The 24599-nt window shown below is 49.4% G+C and overlaps 2 protein-coding genes across 2 annotated transcripts in view; one reads left to right on the forward strand and one right to left on the reverse strand.

The window, feature by feature from the left end:
- The window catches only part of LOC137416549 (uncharacterized), a 123229-nt gene extending 120871 nt beyond the window's left edge, over positions 1-2358 (reverse strand). Inside the window, exon 1 of the mRNA XM_068102171.2 lies at positions 1963-2358. The gene's annotated coding sequence lies outside the window, so the exon portion shown is untranslated. The remainder of the gene's footprint in view (positions 1-1962) is intronic.
- Positions 2359-2486: 128 nt separating this feature from the next.
- LOC137416551 (matrix metalloproteinase-14) overlaps positions 2487-24599 on the forward strand; it is a 137742-nt gene continuing 115629 nt past the window's right edge. The window contains exon 1 of the mRNA XM_068102183.2: positions 2487-2727. Coding sequence (XP_067958284.2) covers positions 2626-2727 — 102 coding nt within the window. The 5' untranslated portion in view covers positions 2487-2625. The remainder of the gene's footprint in view (positions 2728-24599) is intronic.

Here is a 24599-nt window from a genome sequence, read left to right on the forward strand (position 1 = left end):
ACTATGTCTCTCCGAAAAGATCGACTGGACAACCCTCCCATCTACTTTCTCAACAATCCTCTCCAAGAAGTTCTGTCGCTCAAGATTTTGGGTCTCACTATCTGCCAAGATCTTTCTTGGGAAAACCACATTTCCAAGCTGGCCTCCAAAGCCAGTCGCCGACTGGGCATCCTCCGTCGTGCGAAGTCCTTCCTCGGCACACCTGAGCTCCTCACCACATACAAGGCTTTCATCCGCAGCTCAATGGAATACTGTTCTCCCCTATGGGCCGGTGCTCCTGCCTCACACCTAGCTCGGCTTCACGCTGTTGAAACCAAAGCTTTCAGAATTATTGGAATCTCCCGCGATGAAGCTATCTCTGAGGGCCTTTCACTCACTCACCGCAGGCAGGTAGGTGGTCTTTCTGTCTTCTACCGACTCCTCTCCGGCCTTGCACCCCCAGCTCTCTCTGTGCTCTGTCCCCCAAATATTCCTACAGGTCGCACAAGATCTGCCAGCAACCCTCTGATGGTTAAACTGCCGAAATCTCGGCTCTCTGCTCACCTTCACTCTTTCATTCCTCTTTTCTCCCGCCTCTGGAACAAACTCCCTCACTCCCTTCAATCCCACTCCTCCCTCCAGGTCTTTAAAACAGCTGTTCACCACCATCTCTTATCTTCCCCCATCCAAAACCTTGATCTTTTCTACCCCCGCTAATTCACCCCAGATCCACCTTGTTTGAAATTCCAACTTCTTTCCTGGAAGTCCTGGCAGTGTCCATATGTTTTATACCTCTCCCACCGCCCCCTTCCCATGCCCCCCCCCCCCCCCCAAAGCCCTCGCCCTCTCTCAGATCTCTCGATGTCTCCATGTCTCTCGGTCCCTGCTCTCAAATGTTGTGTTTGTGTCCTTCCCCCTCTCTCCCCATCTTGTCTACCGCTCCCGATGTTATATGTTTTATGTGTCGGTTTGTCTTTCTGTGTGATTAATGTTCGCTCTTTCACGAGCCTCGATCTTGTATACAAAAAAAAAAAAAAAAAAAAAAAAAAAAAACATAATGGTCACGGATGCCATGAATATGACTCTACTATAAGAGCCATCTCTTTGTTGCGTACGCAAGTGGTGGTATTAAGTGTTGGTATTAAGTGGTAGCATCAAGTGGTGGAATTAAGTGGTGTCATAAAGTTGTTGTATTAAGTGGTAGTGGTAAGTTGTGGTATTAAGTGGTGGTATTAAGTTGTGGCACTAAGTTGTGGTATTAAGGGGTGGTATTAAGTTGTGGAACTAGGTTGTGTTGCTAGGTTTGGTATTAAGTGGTGGCATTAAGTGGTTTGGTTCCATTATGTGTTCCATATGTCCCTAACCTACCCACGTGTATGCGTGTATCGTGTATTATAAGTTCCACACCTTAATACTACCACCTAATACCACCACTTAATACCACATCTTAGTGCCACAACTAAATACCACCACTTAATATCATAACGTAACACAACATACTACCACAACTTTACGACACCACTTAATACCACCACTTAACACCACCACTTAATGCCACCACTTAACACCAAAACTTTACGACACCACTTAATACCATCACTTGGTGCTACCACTTAATACCGACAATTAATACCACCACTTGCGTACGCAACAAAGAGATGGCTCTTATAGTAGAATCATATTCATGGAATCCGTGACCATTATATTCCTACCTTTTGTATTGTTGTTCTACGTACCTCGGACTATTGTGTATTGTGTATTGTAATACGTGTATTGCTGTATAACGGACTGACAGTGCTGGAGCATACGATGGGGAAGGAATCAAAATTCCGCCGTGATTGCGTATGTATTAAATAGATAGCTGTTCTATACCGATATAAAACTCGGCCGTAACAAATTATTAACCATTATCACTATTACTAAAATTAAATAGTCAACCACATCGTTTTCCCTTACATATAATTATATAAAACAATTTCTTGCCTTAGTATGATCGGGGATTGGAACGTGGCACCTTTCTTGTCCATGGCGGCCGAATCCGATGTAATAAAGTCGGACATACAACCCTTGAAGTTGAACGCTCCTAGTAACGCTCCGAGTGAGGAATAAACGGGGAATCCCGAAACAACTGTTCAACTGTGGAGACGAAGTTCACTGGATGAAAAGCAATTGTGTACAAAGTGAATGTGTGAATGAGCTTGGGTTTTGCCCCTTGGTGGAAAAGGGACACAAAACACCTTCTGTTGGACGGTTGGACCTCAACGCGGCTCTTTAAGTTTAACAGAACGTCGAGCGCGACCGCTCTCCGGGCCACCGATCGACTATTGGTGGTGGTAGTAGTGGTGGTAGTGGTAGTGGTGGTAGTAGTAGTGGTGGTAGTGGTAGTGGTAGCCGCTTCAATCGCGGAGCTCGCGTTACCAACCGGACAATAACTGGGGTTCGGGGAACGAAAGTAAAAAAACACGTAACGCTCGATGATGGATGGAGGGAGGATTGAAGGAAGGACGAGGAATGAGTTGCGTGTGAGGAGATCATCCATTGGTCGTTCGTTTCGTGCTATCGAGCCGCCTCTCCGCGGCCGCTGTTGACATCAGTTGGCGGGTTCGCGCCGCCGACGGACACTGACTGTGGGGTCGCCGCGGGACTATGGCGCATGACTGGTACCGTCCGGAGGAAACGTTACGCCTCGTCCTGCTTGCCCTCCTCTGTCTCACCTCGTCCCAGGCAAACGGCACTTTTACCGCACGGGTAAGTTCGCAGGGTCCGCGGTTAAATCACTTCAGGAATCATGATGGAGTCGTTCATCGATTGTTAAGATGCAAAAGTATATTGGCAGAAAAAGATCCCAACGTTTCATGATTGTTCATACTGGGTTTAGGGTAACGTGCTAGGCTTTGGGGGTTGCGTGCTGAGTTTAGGGTTTACCTGTTGGGTTTAGGGTTTGCGTGCTGGGCTTTGGGTTTGCGTGCTGGGTTTAGGGTTTGCGTGCTGGATTTAGGGTTTGCGTGCTGGGTTTAGGGGTTGCGTGCTGGGTTTAGGGTTTGCGTGCTGGATTTAGGGTTTGCGTGCTGGGTTTAGGGTTTGCGTGCTGGGTTTAGGGTTTGCGTGCTGGGTTTAGGGTTTGCGTGCTGGGTTTAGGGTTTGCGTGCTGGGTTTAGGGGTTGCGTGTTGCGTTTAGGGGTTGCGTGCTGGGTTTAGGGGTTGGTGTGCTGTGTTTAGGGTTTGCGTGCTGGGTTTAGGGGTTGCGTGCTGGGTTTAGTTTAGGGTTTGGCGTGCTGTGTTTAGGGTTTGCGTGCTGCGTTTAGGGTTTGCGTGCTGGGTTTAGGGGTTGCGTGCTGGGTTTAGGGTTTGGCGTGCTGTGTTTAGGGTTTGCGTGCTGGGTTTAGGGTTTGCGTGCTGAGTTTAGGGTTTGGCGTGCTGTGTTTAGGGTTTGCGTGCTGGGTTTAGTGGTTGGCGTGCTGGGTTTATGGGTTGGCGTGCTGAGTTTTGGGGTTGGCGTGCTGGGTTTAGGGGTTGGCGTGCTGGGTTTAGGGGTTGCATGCTGGGTTTAGGGTTTGCATGCTGGGCTTTGGGGTTGCGTGCTGGGCTTTGATACTGCGTGCTGGGTTTTGGGGGCGCATGCTGGCTTTTGGGGGCGCGTGCTGTGCTTTGATGGCGCGTGCTATGTTTTGGGGTGGCATGCTGGGTTTAGGGGTTGCGTGCTGGGTTTAGGGGTTGCGTGCTGGGTTTAGGGGTTGTGTGCTGGGTTTAAGGGTTGCGTGCTGCATTTAGGATTGCGTGCTGGGTTTAAGGGTTGCGTGCTGGGTTTAAGGGTTGCGTGCTGGGGTTTGGGGTTGCGCGCTGGGGTTTGGGGTTGCGTGCTGGGTTTTGGGGTTGCGTGCTGGGCTTTGATACTGCGTGCTGGGTTTTGGGGGCGCGTGCTGGCTTTTGGGGGTGCGTGCTGGGGTTTGGGGTTGCGTGCTGGGCTTTGATGGTGTGTGCTGGGCTTTGATGGTGTGTGCTGGGCTTTGATGGTGTGTGCTGGGCTTTGATGGTGTGTGCTGGGCTTTGGGGTTGCATGCTGGGCTTTGGGGTTGCGTGCTGGGTGTTGGGGTTGCGTGCTGGGTGTTGGGGTTGCGTGCTGGGTTTTGGGGGCGCGTGCTGGGCTTTGATGGCGCGTGCTGGGCTTTGATGGTGTGTGCTGGGCTTTGATGGTGTGTGCTGGGCTTTGATGGTGTGTGCTGGGCTTTGATGGTGTGTGCTGGGCTTTGATGGTGTGTGCTGGGCTTTGATGGTGTGTGCTGGGCTTTGATGGTGTGTGCTGGGCTTTGATGGTGTGTGCTGGGCTTTGATGGTGTGTGCTGGGCTTTGATGGTGTGTGCTGGGCTTTGATGGTGTGTGCTTGGCTTTGATGGTGTGTGCTGGGCTTTGATGGTGTGTGCTGGGCTTTGATGGTGTGTGCTGCGCTTTGGGGTTGCATGCTGTGCTTTGGGATTGCGTGCTGAGTTTTGGGGTTGCGTGCTGGGCTTTGGGGTTGCGTGCTGGGCTTTGGGGTTGCGCGCTGGGCTTTCATGACGCGTGCTGAGCTTTGATGACGCATGCTGGCTTTTGGGGGCGCGTGCTGGGCTTTGATGGTGCGTGCTGGCTTTTGGGGGTGTGTGCTGGGCTTTGATGGTGTGTGCTGGGCTTTGATGGTGTGTGCTGGGCTTTGATGGTGTGTGCTGGGCTTTGATGGTGTGTGCTGGGCTTTGATGGTGTGTGCTGGGCTTTGATGGTGTGTGCTGGGCTTTGATGGTGTGTGCTGGGCTTTGATGGTGTGTGCTGCGCTTTGGGGTTGCATGCTGGGCTTTGGGGTTGCGTGCTGAGTTTTGGGGTTGCGTGCTGGGCTTTGGGGTTGTGTGCTGGGCTTTAATGACGCGTGCTGGGCTTTGATGACGCATGCTGGCTTTTGGGGGTGCGCGCTTGGCTTTGATGGCGCGTGGTGAGCTTTGTAGATGGCGTGCTGGGCTTTGGAGGTACCGTGCTGAGCTTTGGGGGCACGTGCTAGGCTTTGGGACGTGTACGGTGTTTGGGGGTCACGTGCTGGGTTTTTGCGGTGCGTGCTGTGGTTTTGAGATGTATGTGGTGTTTTGGGGTGTGTGTGGGATTTTGGGGTGTGTGTGGGTTTTTGGGGTGTGTGGGGGGGGGGGGGAGGTTGGGGTGTGTGGGAGGGGGGGGGGGTTTGGGGTGTGTGTGTTGGGTGTTTGGGGTGTGTGCTGGGTGTTTGGGGTGTGTGCTGGGTGTTTGGGGTGTGTGCTGGGTGTTTGGGGTGTGTGTGGGGGGTTTGGGGTGTGTGCTGGGGGTTTGGGGTGTGTGCTGGGGGTTTGGGGTGTGTGCTGGGGGTTTGGGGTGTGTGCTGGGTTTTTGCGGTGCGTGCTGTGGTTTTGAGATGTATGTGGTGTTTTGGAGTGTATGTGGTGTTTTGGGGTGTATGTGGTGTTTTGGGGTATGTGTGCTGGGTTTTTGTGGTGTGTGGGGGGTTTGGGTGTGTGCTGGGTGTTTGGGGTGTGTGCTGGGTGTTTGGGGTGTGTGCTGGGTGTTTGGGGTGTGTGCTGGATTTTTTGGGGAATGCGTCCCATATGCTCGCGTAAGTTAGGGGACGTTAAGTATCCCACAGTGTTCTTCGAAAAGAGTATGCCATTGTACATCTGTGTCTCAGTGATAGCGTAACCAGCAGGTCAAATTAGTGTTTGAATACTGGTTCAATAAGCAATTGTTAAATAATGGTTGATAGCCAGTGTGAAAAACTGTAGTTCATATTCAAGAAGGTCTTTAAGTGGACATTTAAATTCATGACGTGCATCAAACCGATGAAGACTCTAATATATACTTATGTGCACACCAACACAACGTCATAGATGTGCAAAATGGTCTACAATACGCTCACAGGGATTGCTCATCCTTTGCTGTCATCATGACATGGTCTGGTCATTCTCAAGAGGATGCTATACATATACATGCCGATGTTGCAAGTCTTGCAAACAGGCAAATAGTGGATTTGTCACGGCAGGAAGTAGGTAGGGTTGGGTGTAATAAGGAGTGTAAACTGCTCATGGTGACGCTATGTTATACGACAAGTTGGCGCATCAGTCTTCACAGCCGTGGGGCATTTGTCACTCTCTTGCTATTTTATTGACAAGCGACGACCGCGGCTTCAGTATGGCATTGTGCGTTTTATTCATTTTGTGGTTTTGTGCTGGGCGTTTGTATTGTGCATTTTTTGTGCTACCCGAACCATTTGCCGGTCGGATGAATGATGTTAAATGAATGTTTTATGTCTTTAATTTCCTCTCTGTGTTGTCTAAATCTTTACTTGGATCAAAAGATGTGAGCCTCGACGAAGAGAGACAAAAAAGTCCTGTATGGCATTACCTGGTCTCATTTCTTGCCTAGAGGTACGCACACTCTCCTCTCAGCTGTCCAGCTTGGTTTTGAATCTCAACACAGGTATAAACTGTCGTTCTGGTGTCTCGCAGTCAGGGAGAGGCATCAATGCGTGTGTCTCCCTCGGATGGACGTTAAACTGGGTGTCCCATCTGCCAGCAATCGTTGGTGGATGTTAAAGATTCCACGGTGTTCTTCACAAAGAGTAGTGGAGTTATTACCGCCATCCTCAACAAATTACAAATTTCTGCCTGGACTGCGGGTAGCAAGCGGTCTGGTCTTCTTGAAGGTTCCTTAACACCACGTTATACTGTTATCTACCTGAGAATGCGGTCACTGTCTGGGCAGCACCTCCTGCACTATAAAGAAACTGAGCAGGTAGTTTGCATGTTTCCCATGAACAGCCTTCTTTGTATATGAAGGGAAACCAATTCAATCTGTTCATTTATTAAATAGAATCAATGAAATGATTTCTCAAACAAGATGGTGTTGTTACGTTTGTGGGGGTAGTAATAAAATACCTTAGGACCAGATAGGATTGTATAGGGTAGTGTGCTCCGAATGTCACCATGAAGAAGAAGAAGAACCTCCATGTAACTAAGTGGGGAATCCGTTAGACCGGATGTCGCGTAAGGTCGTATATTTGTCTCCATGGCGATGGGTGGAGCTATGTTAATTAGGTGGGGTATAAGGGCAAATAGCGGATTATTAAATTAAATAAACGGGTCGGTCATTCCATGTCAAATCATCAAAGAATCTGCCGTCATCTCTCAGATTTTTGTAAAACTTTGGGAACCAATTGGGACCCATGAAAAACGTCAAGAACTCAAATATTTTTGCTAACAGCCTCTTAATTAGTGAGATACAGACTAACGAACTTTGGACTAATTAGCGCGACGTCGCGAATTCAAATGGCCATATCTCTAAAAGTATAACACCTAGAGAGCTGGTTTTGGTGTCATTTTAAAGGTATTTTCATGCCCTATGAATTTGTCTGGGCAACATTTTCCTACCTCCAACCACAAAAAAGTTATCACAAAATATAAACTTCAATTGTGAATCCCCAAAAAATGTATCCTTCAAATTTCCTCAAATTCATTCCAGAGGTACCTTATGATGTCACGAAGCTTCCACATAAATTTTGTGATGGGCACTCCAATAGTTTCTGAGATATGAGCAATAATGTACATGTACGTATGGCATATAGGTTCGAAAATCAGCATTTGTAATGTATTGTTACTGATCGCGGTTTAGGATGTTATTTGCCGAGCGAAGGCTCCGCGACCGAACAGTTGTTCCCCCGACTCACCCGATTCACCCAGAACTTTGGCCGTATCGCACCGCAGCTGCCCAATCTGGAAAAGACTAAAACGACGAAATGCAAAGAGGAAAAGGAATAAGACGAGAAGACGGACAGAAGAGTAATTGGATTTATTATACACACAAGCAAAAAGAAAGCAGTCACGTTTATTTACAACACATAAGACGCAGGTGACACAGTGCAAATACTAGCTTATACAGACTTAATTAAATACCCAGGGACAAGACACACAGAACAAACTCACGTACACAAGAAGGGTGGAAAGGCAGGAGGTGGATGGCTGGAGGGAGAGGAAGGTCCAAGGGGGTCCTGCAGCACGATCGGCGCTTTTAGCAGCCGCCGTTCCTTCGCGGCCCTGCTCAAAACCGCCGTCCAGGCCCCAAGCGGCTGTTGGGTGTTGTTGCTGCTGTGGCCGCCGCTTGCTTTGCCAGGACTCGTCTGACTCGTCTGGTCCAAACCCTCAACTCAACAACACTCTTGCACGTCTCCCTGTCCAACCACTCTTTCTCTCTTGGTCCAACCACTCTTTCTCTTTCTTGGTCCAACCACTCTTTCTCTCTCTTGGTCCACTCACTCCTCACCACCGACCACCCCACGCTTCTTGCGCGCGCGCCTTTATAGCGCCTCCGGCGATCAAGCCGCCGGCCTTTAGGACACGCCCATCGGTGTGCTCACCTCGGCCCTGGTTGGTCACGCGACCCTCTGGCTCCGCACTTGATGACGACGGGCGGGCACGCCCCTCTTCCCCGACCCGAGCACATGTTCAATGGTGGTTTTGGAGGGGATGTAATTGGCAATCGAGGCTTGGCAATGACGAAAGGGGTTGTGAAAGGAAATGGAGATTTTGGGGATGGGAATGAAAGGGGATCTATTCTCTTTCACTGGTGCAATGGAGTACTTCAATTAATGGGAGACACAGCCTTACCCTAAAACACAGAATAAGATATAACTATCGAACAGGGGTATTCTATTATTGGCTGACGTGTATGCTTGTGGACTAATTATGGGATGCCCTTTTACCTTTACACAGCTCCGGAGGCAGGGGGCGCAGAATAAACAATAATAATAATAATAAAGCACACAATCAAAAAAATATACAGTCCTCATATCCGCAACACTGCACCCTCCTCCTCTTAGGCACGCCCCGGGCCTACAACTTTTTTTATTTAGTGTGACACGTAGGTGTAGTTCCCTCTACTTTTAACCTGACCCTGAGTGCGACAGTTTTAAAACATAAATAAATGTGTCCCGCTGCTCCATTGCACCCTGCCTAACAGACTTACGCCCACAGTTAACCGAATTGCGGAATGGTCTTCAAACTACACACTGACGGTGGGGAGCATTATTTACAATGACGCTATTTTTATTTACAAGACTAACCCAGGACCTGTGATTGTTCTTTCTGGGGGGGGAGACAGTCTGCTCTGCATCAATGCACCATGAACGCACCCAAAAACGCACCAATACACACCCAAGCACCAATCGGTGCAGTCACCATTGTTCATCAATGTTCAATCAAAATAAAATCAACAACCCCTAACCCTGCAGGTGGTCTCTTGCTCTTCGGCTCCCTCTGCTGGTTATTATTATTGTCTTCCAGTTGTTGTCATTCTTTCATTTTCTTACTGGCGGCCTATTTGCAATAAAGTGTGCCCAACGTGTCCATTTTTATTTATTTTATTTATGGCCCACAGGGCCGACTACATGTGGTTCACCTGTGGGGCATCGGTGCCCTGTGGCCAAGGTCCGCCAGCAAGATTTCGGGCCCTCATGGCCGGTTCCAGCAGAGGGGCCATGTCCCGGCACGGACCATGGGGTCCATAAGTGGTGCTCGGCCACAGACATGTGGTCCATAATGTGGTGCATCGATGCAGACAGCTGGTTCTGGGAATTCCGGGCGCACAATGGAGGACTCACGCACGCTCCCCTCGGCACCCAATGGCGCACAGGTCATGTGGGAGACAAAAGAGACAATTGAGCGAGGGGTAAGGTCACAAGGGTCCACATCAATAAGGCAATGCAAGGCGAAATGCGTATGGAGGGCGAAGTGAGAAAGCTCGTCCCTACCGTACGTCACCCCCCTATTACCTACACTACCCTTGCCCTTACCCCATATTTACAAAATCTACCCATTTACAAATTCGTCACTACTGTCACGTCTTCCCCATATTTCTCCCATAAACCAAATTCGTCTTCTCTCCCTCCTAACCAATCAAATTTGCCATTTCCAACTCTCATCATCAATCCTCATAAGGAGGAAGAGATGGAACATCAAAGCACAATGTCACACCCACGTCATGATGCGTCTCACAATCCAAACATTTGCACAGTAAAAAATAATCAAAACATGGCATGGTGTGGAGTACCTGTCACCTCAGGTGAGTGGATGCAGATGGTGCGAGGAGATCCTTCATCCTAACCATCCTCTAAATGATTTTAACACACTTTACACTACCCGGGGTCTTTCCCTGCCAATCCATTGGCCAACTTACACTATGGGTTCTAAAAACCAATTCCCATTGACCAAACTGTGGTGCTTCTCAATTTGGGGTCTCACTCCCCCGATTCATCTCCCGGTGCCCTTGCACAATTTCTGGGCTGTGACGTGTAGCTCTCCCAGCAGGTCTACCCACCTGCACACCTCCACCACTGTAGTTGCCACCCGAGCTTACCTAGCTCCTCACCCTAACCTAACTAACTGGGGAAGACCCCTCCTGGTTCTGTCACCCCTTGGTGCCCTCTGGCACTGGGCTACCCGGGTCCGTCCTCCGGATCCTCGGGCCCCATCCACAACTACCGGCTCCCAGAGCCCACCTGCGGCCTCACCTGGCCGACATCCTCACAGTGGTGGAGTGCCCAAACCAACTACACACACTAACAGGCTACACGCCCAGCCATTTCCACAACACTAATGCACCCATCCAAAGACCATTCTTTCACCCGCACTACAGATGCCAATATCCAACCACAATTTACCTGTACCCTCTACCTAACACTTACACTACCCGCCCCGGGTATCCGTGATGGGGGTCCACTCTTCCCCCATTCACACCTTCGCACCATCCACTCCACTCCACAATTTCCACCATACTCACTCCACGACCATCCATTCCAATACTCCATACCATTTATTCCATACACCTGTCCTCCATTCACCTGTCGTTGCACACCTGTGCAATCATACCTGGTGCCACCTGCACCCTCCTCCTCTTCCTGGACCAGTTGGTCAACACAACACACATCACCATCACTCACTCATACACTGCTCCACACACCTGTTCAGTTGCACACCTGTGCAATCACACCTGTTCAATCCTCAAACACACGGCATCATCTCATCTAACTACTCCCCTCTGAAACTTGCGCTTCCCAGTCGTCCCTTTAAACTATTGCGCTCCCTCGTCATTATCATCCACACTAATCTACCTGCGTCCCCACTACAGGTGTCATTGTCACTAACTAACCTTAACGTTACCTAATGTCATCTTCTAGGTCCCTACACACAATATCCTAACCCACCCGGGCTAGTTTTCACTGCCATCAACCCCATAATCTATAGCGCATTTGCCCCACCTCGCCGTGAGGGATAGTGGATTGCCCATCCCACCACATCGGGGAGGTCCCACTATCAATTTTGCTCGTCCAAATTCCAACCAATTCAAAAATTTTCCATTTACTGCCAATTCTACCCACTATTATAAATTTCGTATCAAATCACGATCACTATCACTATCACCATCATCACAGTCCACTATATCCTAGCCTCGGTGCGTCGTGACATCATTAAACTCGGTTCGTAAAGCTGAGCAATGAATTCGGGTGGTTTGGTCACCTGCAGGTTGAATCCGTCCGGCTTTCGGTTCAAGGGAGGTGGTTTGGTTGGGCCGAGATTCCACGCACCATCTCGGCGCGGCACCTTGCGGTCCCGGGCCCGATGGCTCAATCTCCCCCGGTCGGAACCCCGTCCCCACGAGGGGGCACCGGTCCGCTTCCTCCCACTCGCCCTTGAACCGGACCGGTCGCCTCGCCCGCCAAGGCCCGGACTCGACCGTGCGGGGCGGGGCCAAGCCCGATTCGGCAACGACGCTTTGAAGAGAAACGACGCAGCTTCGATCCGCGCCGGGCCCTGCATCCAACAAAGCACGCCACGCCCCGAGCGCTCGCATCGGCTATCCGTCGCCCTAACCGCTAACCCGGTTACCGTCGATGCTTCACTTGCATGCTCACACGCATACGCTACCCCTTTCACCCTCACAAAACCCGGCGTTCCAACGCCGTCCGTACATTCCACCAACGCACTCCCTGTTACAAACCACACCTCTCGCGCACACTCTTGCGCACACTCGCCGCTCGCACACCTCGGTCCACACCTCTCCTCCGTTACGTCCTCCGTAACACTCACCATGGGCGTGCACTCTTGCATCCACCCACTAACGCGCTCGGATGGGCTCTCCCACACTCGCGCTACCACCAACCCAGGTGTGCTTCCTCGCACACCCTCTACCATTCCAAGCGTGCATTCTCGCACCCGCTCCACCACCAACTCACTCTCCGGGTCACTCTCACCCTCGCACGTACACTCCGTACACCCCGACGTGCATTCTCGCTCGCACTCGGTTTCACTCCCACACTTTATAACACACCCACTCGCCGACGCACACTTTTTCCTCACACGCGTGCCATTTCCACTCACACGGGACCCTTTACCAACGCCCGGGTGCCATATCGATCCCAATCGCGCGACAATTCTTTTGTCGCCAAACATCCTCCTGCAAAATCTACCCGCACAATATACAGCACGACTCACCTGGGGGATCCTTTTCTCCACGCGAACCTGCAAACTTCCATTCGGGTTAAGCACAGCATCATGATGTGAGCAGGGACTTTGTACATAATCCATTTCTCCCTGCAATTCCCGGGCTACCTCCGTCATCTCTTCAATTTTAATTCCCAGCACTGCTTTTTCTTTATTAACCTCGGCGACCGCTGGCTTTAATAAAACACCCTCCTCTACCTCAGCGGTCGCCGGCTTTTCCAAACCCCGGGTCGCGATTTCTACCCCTGTCATTGTACCCGTGCTTTTCTCAACTTCGTTCAACCGGCGCTTCTCGACCCGCGTTACCTCCTCGTGCACCCGTGGGACCTGCTCGCCCAACCTGCGGTCAATGTCTTCCTGTATTCTTTTTGCCGTGGCGTTCATTTGCTCCTGAAATCCAACCGGGTTGTACCTTGCTTCGTGCCTCACTTTTCCCATGTTTATCCCCTGGGTAGCCATCATTGCATCAAATCCCTTACTGTCACCCATCAGAGAGGCACCGAAATGCATCATCAAAACGCCCCAGTCCATTGGCACTGCGGGTCCGGCTACCGCCCGCTCGTGCGGGGCGCCTTTTTGCGCGCCTGAAACCTCGTGCACGAGAGCGCCATTTTGTGCGTCTGATACCCCCTCAACCGCCTCCTCATTGCTCCCCTCCATTTGATCCTGGGTTACTCCTAACCCCTCCTCTAGCTCACCCACCGGCATTCGATCGCCTTGACCAGCCATGGCGCGATTTCAAAATTCGGCTTTTATTTCTTTAAAACACAATTTTTCAGCAGCTCGTAATTTTGAGCGCGTTAAGCGCGCTTCGGGTCCGATCTCACTTCCTGACACCAATTTGTTACTGATCGCGGTTTAGGATGTTATTTGCCGAGCGAAGGCTCCGCGACCGAACAGTTGTTCCCCCGACTCACCCGATTCACCCAGAACTTTGGCCGTATCGCACCGCAGCTGCCCAATCTGGAAAAGACTAAAACGACGAAATGCAAAGAGGAAAAGGAATAAGACGAGAAGACGGACAGAAGAGTAATTGGATTTATTATACACACAAGCAAAAAGAAAGCAGTCACGTTTATTTACAACACATAAGACGCAGGTGACACAGTGCAAATACTAGCTTATACAGACTTGATTAAATACCCAGGGACAAGACACACAGAACAAACTCACGTACACAAGAAGGGTGGAAAGGCAGGAGGTGGATGGCTGGAGGGAGAGGAAGGTCCAAGGGGGTCCTGCAGCACGATCGGCGCGTTTAGCAGCCGCCGTTCCTTCGCGGCCCTGCTCAAAACCGCCGTCCAGGCCCCAAGCGGCTGTTGGGTGTTGTTGCTGCTGTGGCCGCCGCTTGCTTTGCCAGGACTCGTCTGACTCGTCTGGTCCAAACCCTCAACTCAACAACACTCTTGCACGTCTCCCTGTCCAACCACTCTTTCTCTCTTGGTCCAACCACTCTTTCTCTTTCTTGGTCCAACCACTCTTTCTCTCTCTTGGTCCACTCACTCCTCACCACCGACCACCCCACGCTTCTTGCGCGCGCGCCTTTATAGCGCCTCCGGCGATCAAGCCGCCGGCCTTTAGGACACGCCCATCGGTGTGCTCACCTCGGCCCTGGTTGGTCACGCGACCCTCTGGCTCCGCCCTTGATGACGACGGGCGGGCACGCCCCTCTTCCCCGACCCGAGCACATGTTCAATGGCGGTTTTGGAGGGGATGTAATTGGCAATCGAGGCTTGGCAATGACGAAAGGGGTTGTGAAAGGAAATGGAGATTTTGGGGATGGGAATGAAAGGGGATCTATTCTCTTTCACTGGTGCAATGGAGTACTTCAATTAATGGGAGACACAGCCTTACCCTAAAACACAGAATAAGATATAACTATCGAACAGGGGTATTCTATTATTGGCTGACGTGTATGCTTGTGGACTAATTATGGGATGCCCTTTTACCTTTACACAGCTCCGGAGGCAGGGGGCGCAGAATAAACAATAATAATAATAATAAAGCACACAATCAAAAAAATATACAGTCCTCATATCCGCAACAGTATTATACAATCAATAAGTGAGTTCAAGTACACAGTGTTCACTAACCTGACTTAGGCTTTCAATTTCCTCTTCAATGCAGCAACAGCAGCACTTGTTTCTTTCTTGGAAATACAATATGTCCTTCCAGTTGCAGTGGTTGGTTCAACAGTAGTAAGCACATCCTGGTAGTCAATAGTGAGAGGGTCTGCTGGTTCCGGAAATGTATATGATGGGGATGGTCCATGTGGATGGAGGAACTTAACATCCACCTCATGCCTCTCTGGGGTATGTTCCATGACACATGCAACCCACCAGTGACCATCATAATCCACTGTAACATAACCAGTTATGGCTGAGACATTGTGATCGATCATCCCAGGTGTAAGTTTCAAACTTGATTCAAACTTGATTCAAACTTGTGCTTGAGTTGTTCTATCATCTCCTGTCCTGCATCCTGGAGTTTGTTAGATGGCAATCCTGTCGCGATTTCCAATTTTTTCTTCACAGTGTCACCGATTTTCTTGGTTTTGGATTTCACATATTTATCTGCAGCAAGTCTCTTTTTTGGAATAGGTGATTCTCCAATCAATCCCAAAGACTCATTCAGTGTATTCAGTTCCATTTCAGGAGAATGAAATTCAAACTCCCCTGAACTGCCTGGTATTGGTGATTCACCTCCACCATCATTGTCCTCACTACTGCTAATAGCGCTGCTGGTCACTGGTAATGGTATTTCACTCTGAGTCTCTACCACACCTGGTTGTCTTTTTGCCAGTTTCTTACGACACTGGGTACAGCTTTTCTGTGCACTTTGCAGTTCGAGGCTTGGATGAGCGGCTATGGTTTTTTGGCTAACAGCTCTAAAGCCAGACGACTTTGGTTTTTCATGAGCTCCAAAGGGATTGCAGCAGGATTTCTGCTTCAAGATGAACTTTTCCTTGGCAGTCGTCATTTTTCTGCAGCTCCTTCAGACGTGAACTGCCAATTTCTGTTGGTGGCAGGCCTAAGCATTACACTAAGCCAACTTGGACTTTCCCTGGGGATCTTAGACTGTGAAAGTTGCATCACCTCGAATTACCCACATGGGAAATCCCAGTTGGAATTCCCCAGATGAGAATTCCCCTCAGGCCCAGTTGAAAATGAAAGTATATGATACTTCAAAGCAATTGATGGTTGTTCCCTGTGTTCCCTGACATGGCTAGGTTAGAATGATTGTATAATACATTACAAATGCTGATTTTCGAACCTATATGCCATACGTACATGTACATTATTGCTCATATCTCAGAAACTATTGGAGTGTCCATCACAAAACTTATGTGGAAGCTTCTTGACATCATAAGGTACATCTGGGATGAATTTGAGGAAATTTGAAGGATACATTTTTTTGGGATTCACGATTGAAGTTTATATTTTGTGATAACTTTTTTGTGATTGGAGGTAGGAAAATGTTGCCCAGACAAATTTATAGGGCATGAAAATACCTTTAAAATGACACCAAAACCAGCTCTCTAGGTGTTATACTTTTAGAGATATGGCCATTTGAATTCGCGACATCGCGCTAATTAGTCCAAAGTTCGTTAACCTGTATCTCACTAATTAAGAGGCTGTTAGCAAAAATATTTGAGTTCTAGCTGTTTTTCATGGGTCCCAATTGGTTCCCAAAGTTTTACAAAAATCTGAGAGATGACGGCAGATTCTTTGATGATTTGACATGGAATGACCCAAACTTGTCCTGTCCCATCGATTAATTCCCTGTATGTAAATTGCCTCTGTGGTTTTTCCATTGTTTCTTATGACACACACCACACCAGCCATGCACTCCGCACCTAAATTAATAGCACTAAATAAAGTAACCGGAATCAGGACATTCAAGTACGACTGACGCCACCAGCCGAGTCATCGCAACACCAAGCAAGCAGGGTCGTTGGGCCCCACCCCGTGAGGTGATGATTGGTCACGGTGATGGACTGCTAAGATGGACTCTTTGATTGGAGCACGCGCGACGTCATCCTGTGACGTTCGAGGACCAAGAACAAAAAGGAAAAGTCCAATCATGTTCTCTCTCTCCGGGCTGGCCTTCATAGCGTGCAGTCGCACATTTTCTCTCTCTTGGCCAATATCCAGTATGAACGGTCGCATTTTATTATGCCTCTCTTGGTTTCGATGTTCGTGGCAGGCGGTCACAGCTCGTGCACTCTGACACTCTTGGTTCGGGGCTGGCACAATCTGGATGGACGCATCCTTCTCTTGTCTCATCTCGGTGCTTTGTCGAGCGGACGACGAGGAAGGAACGAGGGCCTGCTCGCTTCACGTTTGGTGGCTGGAGTGAACGCAGCTGTGCGCCAAGGCCTGTTTTTCCGCTCACGAAATTGGGGACCCATGCAGCGGCTGGCAGGTGAACGGACTGCGTGCCAATGCGTTCTTTACCGCACACAGACTCGGGGACCCGTTTGAGGGCCGATGGGGTTTGAGGGCCGCTCAAAGCTGAGTACATACAGACACTACGCATTTATTTTCATTTATCTCTCCCTGTGTCTGTTTCATGAGTCCGTGTGGGGGTGCCCCAATTTAGGAATTGGTTTTACCAAGCCTTTCTTGTTGCCTGCATTTCTTTTCATTATATATATATATAATAACCACCTTTAGAGGCCATTTTCCCCAGCAAAGCGGGGGTTGGCCTTTTTCGGGAAACGTGGTTGTTGTTGTTTTTTGGTCTCCTTTTTGAAGCAATGTTTTACGGCCGGATGCCCTTCCTGACGCCAACCCTTTTTGCCGCCTTTTAACGACAAACAGAGAATTACCAGTGAACTGGTACTCGAGTTTATTTTTAACTTAAATTAACTTAGTTTAGTAACTTAGTTTAGTTTAACTAAACTAACTTAGTTTAACTTAGAAACTTAACTAAACTTAACTTAACTTAACTAAACTTAACTAAACTAAACTTAACTAAACTAAACTAAACTTAACTAAACTAACTAAACTAAGCACTAACTTAGTTTAACTTAGTAACTTAGTTTTTAAGTAACTTAGTTTAACTTAAATTAAAAAACTTAAACAAGTTTTCATTAAACCTGTTTATTTGTTGAATTTCAATTTCTTGTCCTGTCCCGTTTATTTGTTGGTGATTCGGAAAACCCACTTCTCGCCCGGCCGTCCAGGTAAGCTTTGCTACCCTCCACTACACCCTCATGCATATAAGCAAGATCCGCCATTGTTTGATTGAACGTCTCGGAGTGTAAAGCTCGATCGGCCATTCATCACCTTGGGGATCTTAATCCCCCTGGTGTACGGGACATTATTTATAGAATACTTACCCTGCGCAGTCAACTTGGTGCGAGCCAACTCTTCTGTTTTTGAAGGTTTTTTTTTTCTTTGATCCAATATGGCTGCCAGACCACGTGACCGATTACATCATAAATTTATATTCTCGAATATAATTGTTGTGTAAATCACGTTCAATAAATTTCAAACTGATCAGACTAAGCATTGTCCCTGCCAAATTATGGCGTCATAATTACGACACCAATGACGTCATCGTTAACAACACCTATTCCCCATGCGTGTTCTTTACAATGAGCCACATTTCAATTTTTTCTATGGAGCGGTTTTGGAGATATAGAGGTGTAACGTTTTTCATTTTTTCCAAGATAGCGCCTGTACCACATGACCTATTGCATCATAATTATCTTTAAAATATTCTACAGGGGGAGGCCAATGGTTCTGTGAAATTTTAGTGTCCATAAGACCAACAGTTGCAGAGAAAATAAAATTCATACTGATCGGATGAAGCATTATACTTGTCGAATGATGACATAACGAAGGCACCGATGACATCATCATTAACATATCTTATTCCCCATGGGGAGTAAATCCCTGGTGTTGGGCTAGCGGCTAGGGTGCCAGCTTAGGATCCAAGGATCCTGGGTTCGAATCCTGGTCGATCGCTGAATTAACGCCAGGGGGGTTGACTCAGCCTGTCATCCTTCCGAGGTCGGCAAATTGAGTACCAGTACACTGGTAATTCCCTGTTTATCGTAAAAAGGTGACAAACAGGGTTGGCGGCAGGAAGGGCATCCGGCCGTAAAACATTGCTTCAAAAAGGGAACCAAAAAACAACAACAACCACAGTCCCCGAAAAAGGCCAACCCCCGCCTTGCGGGGAAAAATGGCCTCTGAACGGTGGTTATTCCCCATGGGGAGTGCTTGACAATGAGCCGTGTTTCAACTTTTTCCATTGAGCGGTTTGGGAGATATCGAGGTGTAACGTTTTTCCAAGATGGCGTCCATACCAAGTGACCTATGATATCATAATTATGAATAAATATTTTAATGATAATTATGACGTAATAAGTCACGTGGTACAGGCGCCATCTTGGAAAACTGAAAAACGTTGCACCTCTATCTCCAAAACCGTTCCATGGAAAAAGTTGCGTGGCTCATTGTAAAGAACTCCGCATGGGGAATAGGTGTTGTTAACGATGACGTCATAATTATGACATCATAATTTGACAGGGATAACGCTTAGTCTGATCAGTTTGAAATTTATTGAGTGTGATCTATGCAAAAAATCTTCATATTAGAGAATATAAATTTATGATGTCATCGCTCACGTGGTCTGGCAGCCATATTGGATCAAGGGGAAAAAAAACCGTTCAAAAACAGAAGAGTTGGCTCGCACCAAGTTGACTGCGCAGGGTATTTATTCTCAGAATACAATTTAGTTATAACTGAAGTTGTCATGTATATTGGATATTGAGCTTTCTTTATCCTGAATTTACCCCTCACATCACATCCATTAATGCCACATTCTTCCCAAACTTTCCTGTCCTGAAATTCCAGGGTTTGTGCAGCTTTAACCCACTTCACTACTCGTGCTCATGGCTATCCAATACTGCTATTCCATGAGTATTGAGTATATTGTTACAGATACGACTTTGATGGTATGGTGGGCCGAGCGGGATGGCCGCCGTATCCGTACAAGTTACCCCGATTGCACCCGGGGTTGACTAATCGCGCTATGCTGGCTCAATAAGAAAAAGAAGACACCCGGCTGGATTACAATCACACAATACGACACCAGGGATACGGTTCTCAAAGGTTGTTATTACAATTGCGGAAGGTTTAGATTACAGGGACAAGAGGGAAACATAGGAAGGTGGGCACTTAAACACACTTATATTATCCCCGGACAGACGACAGGTAAACGCGGGACAAGGCTCACTCACACGGGGTTTGATGGCCAGGAAAGCGGGTAGCGATCGCTCCAGGTGCACCTGTGCTCAGGGCAGGATCACGTACGGTGGTGTCCAGAGATGCGTGAAGGTATCACAGCGCTTGTGGGTCGCGACTTTGGTCTCAAGCTGGGGAGGTCGCTCAGCGCTCGGGAGGGTGGCGTCTTTTCCTTCCAAGCTCGGGGCGCATCTGACGTCACGTCCGGCGCGGGGCCGCGTATATCCGGCGGGGAGTCACGCCCTCGCTCGTTAGCTCCGCCCCATATGGCATCGGCCCATGGCTTCTCATTGGGTGCGGGGGTTACCGGCTCCGCCCTTGACGAGGGGCCGACAGGGAGCCCCCTTCTGGGTAACCCCGTCGAGCACATGTTCAATGGCGGCCAACCGAGCCGGAGTGAGGACGCAAAGCCGCTGTTGTTGTGGTTGTTGTTGGAGCTTGAGATGATGGGAAGAGATGCGGGGAGGTATGGGAAGGTCCTAAACTCCTACTGGTGCCATATCATCACATTCTGGTGCAACGAAGAGTCATAATTAATGGAAACAAGTCCTTAACTGACATAGATTAAGAATAACTAGCAAGATGTCCTATAATTGTCTACGTGTGGTGCGGGGGACCTGGGCACGACATTTAATGGGGGAATGAAGGGGAAGATCGGCTCTAATGGGTGTTGTTTACAGACAATGGGACTAGGGAATGGGGTAAGGGGAGAGTTGGGGAGTATCGGAGAAGATAGGGGAATATTTACAAGCGGATATGGAGGTCAAATTCCATATTCGCAACATTGCACCCTTCTCTACCCTCGGGGCGTCCCGACCCGATAAATTTTTACCTACTTTAGTGTGGCACGCAATGTAGTTCCCTCTACTATTAACTCTACCCTGAGTGCGACAGTTTTATAGATATTCACAAATGAGTAAATATGTCCCCCTGCGACGTTGCACCCTTCTCCTCTCAGAAACACACCCACAGGATAACCGAATCCGGAAAGAATCCTCAAACTAAACATACAGCCGGTAGGGAGCATTATTTACAAGACTACGCTGATATTTACACTACGATCCAGGACCTGTCTTTGGAGGAACACATGCAGATGTTATGCATAGAGAGAGCGCGCTTGCCAACATCGATACACCAACCCACGAGTGCTCTGTGGCCGACGGCCTTTAATAACGTGCAGAGCACCCTTTCCGAGCATCAACAGCACCACCCCACCACCAATCGGTGCAGTCACCATTGTTCAATGAAATAAAAATAAATTCGACAACCCCTAACCCTGCAGGTGTCTCTTGCTCTTCTTGTGGTGCACTTGGTGTTAATTATTAGTGGTTCACCTGTATGGCATAGGTGCCCCGTTGACCCATAGGTCCATCCCCGGGTGGTGCTTGGCCGCAAAAGAACTACGGTCCATTGTGGGTGGCCACCAACATTGCGGTCCATATGGTGTATCGATCCAGGCAACAAGCAGCGAAAGTGCAGGCCCACAACTGCGTAGCCAGCACCTCTCTCTCCTCTCTCTCTACCCCAAAGCCAGATCCTCGGAGGTGGGAGACAAAAGAAGCAGACAAGTGAGTAAGGTGGTAAGGGCGCAAAAGTGCACGCAATATAAGGTAATGCACACTGGGGGCACATGGGAACCAGGTGAGACAGGTACGTTCCTATCGTACGCCCCCCCCCCACCAGGTAACCTACATGGCCCCTCCCTTACCCCTTACTGTATCCACACAACACAACACTACCCATAAACATCTACTTTACAAATCAACAAACATCCCTACTGTCTTCCCCGTTCCTCCCATATACCAAATTCGTCTTCTCTCCCTCCTAACCAATCAAATTTGCCATTTTCAACTCTCATCAAAATTTGCCATCTCCAACTCAACATCAAAATTTGCCATCACCAATTCATCATCAGTCCCTCCTAGGGAGGGAGAGATGGAATCACCCCAATGTCTCATCCACGTCGTGATGCGTCTCACAAATCCAACAGCAATTCTCATTTCCTGCACAAAACAAAGAAAACACAGGTGTGGAGTCATCATCATCACCACAGGTAAGTGGCTGCGTATGGTGCGACAGGTTCATCAATCCTAACTATTTCCTAAATGACTTTAACAACTTTACACTACCCGGGGTCTTTCTCCGGCCAAACCATTGGCCCTCTTACGCTATGGGTTCTAAAAACCAATTCCCATTGGCCAAACTGTGGTGCTCTTCAATTTGGGGTCTCACTCCCCCGATTCATCTCCCGGTGCCCTCGCACAATTTCTGGGCTGCGGCGTGTACCTCTCCCAGTGGGTCTACCCACCTGCACACCTCCACCACTGCAGTTGCCTCCGAGCTTACCTGCTCCTCACCCTAACCTAACTACCTGGGGAAGGCCCTCTGGCTCTCTCCCCACTCCGTGCCCTCTCTGGCACTGGGCTGCCCGATCCACACCCGGGATCCTCAGGCACCCACTCACAACTACCGGCTCCCAGAGCCCACCTGCGGCCTCACCTGGCCGACATCCTCACAGTGGTGGAGTGCCCAACCAACTACACACACTAACAGGCTACACGCCCAGCCATTTCCACAACACTAATGCACCCATTCACAACACCATTCTGCAACCGCACCACAAATGCCAATATCCAACCACAATTTACCTGCACCCTCTACCTAACACTTACACTACCCGCCCCGGGTGCTCGTGAAAGGGGTCCACTCTTCCCCCATCCACACCTTCGCACCATGCACACCACTCCGTACCACTTACTCCAACTTTCTCCACACACCTGTACTTGCACACCTGTGCTCTCACACCTGGTGCCACCGGCACCCTTCTCTCCCCAAGCGCATTCGCGCTGATCCACAACACTCACTACTCATACACTGCTCCACACACCTGTCCAGTTGCACACCTGTGCAATCACACCTGTTCAATTCTCACACACACGGCATCATCTCAGCTAACTACTCCCTTCTGAAACTTGCGCTTCCCAGTCGTCCCTTTAACTATTGCGCTCCCTCGTCATTATAATCCACACTAATCTACCTGCGTCCCCACTACAGGTGTCAGTCACTAACTAATCTTAACGTTACCTAATGTCAATCTTCGCTAGATCCCTACACACCATATCCTAACCCACCCGGGCTAGTTTTCACTGCCATACACCCCATAAACTATTGCTCCTTTGCCCCCACCATGGGAAGGATGGTGGATTTGCCATCCCACCACATCGGGGGTCTCTCACTACCAATTTTGCACATCAAATTTCAACAAATTAAAAATTTGCCAATCACTACCCATCATCTGCCAATCACTACTGCCAATCCTTTGCCAATCATCAAATTTTGTTTTTCTCTAATTTTGGGTCCAAAACACTAACCTCATCACCCAGTCGACTCACTAATACCTCTCGGTGCGCCAATCCCTGTCCAAAACCCGGCTTCGTAAAGCCAAGCAATGGGTGCTGGTTGTTTTGTGCCAGTGGCTGGCTGCATCCTGCCTTCGGTGCAGGGAAGGAGGTTTACCCGGCCCGAGATCCCACGCACCATCTCGGCACGGAGCCATCCAATGCCCCGATCTCGACCTGCCGGCACGTCTCACCAAAAAGTGGTCGCCATGACGACCCTTTCTATTGGGCTGCCAGCTCCGCCTAGTGGAGCCTGGACGCGGCCGTTCAAAGCGAGGCCCGGCACGCACCGAGGGCCTGCTTCGGCTAAAAGTCGCTCTAACCTCTAACCCGTGTAACGTCGATGCTTCGCCTGGACGCTTACACCCCGCAGCCCGTTCCTTGCTCACACATCCAGCCGTGCCCATGCTCCTCGTACCTTTCCTTACACACCCAGGTACACTCATTCCACTCACAGCCTTGGTCACACACCTGACCACCGAACACTTTGGCACACATTCGTCGCTCGCACACCTCACCAATACACCTCTTCGCGTCCCCTCCTCGGTCACCTCCTCTGTGACAATCACAGGTGTGCTCTCATTCGCACACCCAACCACGTGCCTCACCACCAACTCCAGCGTGCATTCCCACTCACGCTCTACCATTCCAGGTGTGCATCCTTCCATCCCAGGTGTACATCCTCGCTCACCTGTCACAACTAACTCACGCTCCATGTCACTCTCACTACTTTCACCTCCACTCGTGACAGCGCACTCACCCTTACTCTTGACAGCACACTCTTTCCCCATGCACCTGTCCGTCACACACCTTTCTCGCGCACACTCTCCCGTTACACCCTCTGTAACACTCACCACAGGTGGACACTCTTCCTTACTTCTGACAGCGCACTCTTTCCTCATGCACCTGTCTGTCACACACCTTTCTCGCGCACACTCCTGCGCACACTCTCCCGTCACACCCTCTGTAACACTCACCACACCGCGCTTCCATGTGCTCCCTCGCACACACGCTACGACCGACTCACTCTCGCCAGCACACTCACTCCTTGGCACGCACTTTTTCCTCACACACCCCAGAGTCGGACTTTCTCGCACACCTCCTCTTTCGCACACCAGACCTGTCGCACACTTCACCCACGGCCTCTCACGAACACCCGGGTCCATCTCGACCCCCAAGCTCCTTAAATCCCCTGGCGCATCATACGCACGACCATATTGGTCACCACTTACACCGGGTCCTCTTCCTCTTCGCTTCTCCTCCATCACCTGCGAATCCCTCATCCGGTTAATGAGCACATCATCACGATCCAAACACAGACTTTGGACCAATTCTTTTATCTCCTCTTTTATCTCTTCCTTATCCCCTCTCCGTCGCTTCTTAATTTCGCTCATCCCTTCTTCCACTTCTTCTAATTTGTGCTT

Source organism: Myxine glutinosa, chromosome 9 (genome assembly GCF_964187855.1).
Source record: "Myxine glutinosa chromosome 9, kmMyxGlut1.1, whole genome shotgun sequence".
In the NCBI taxonomy this organism is placed as follows: Eukaryota; Metazoa; Chordata; class Myxini; order Myxiniformes; family Myxinidae; genus Myxine; species Myxine glutinosa.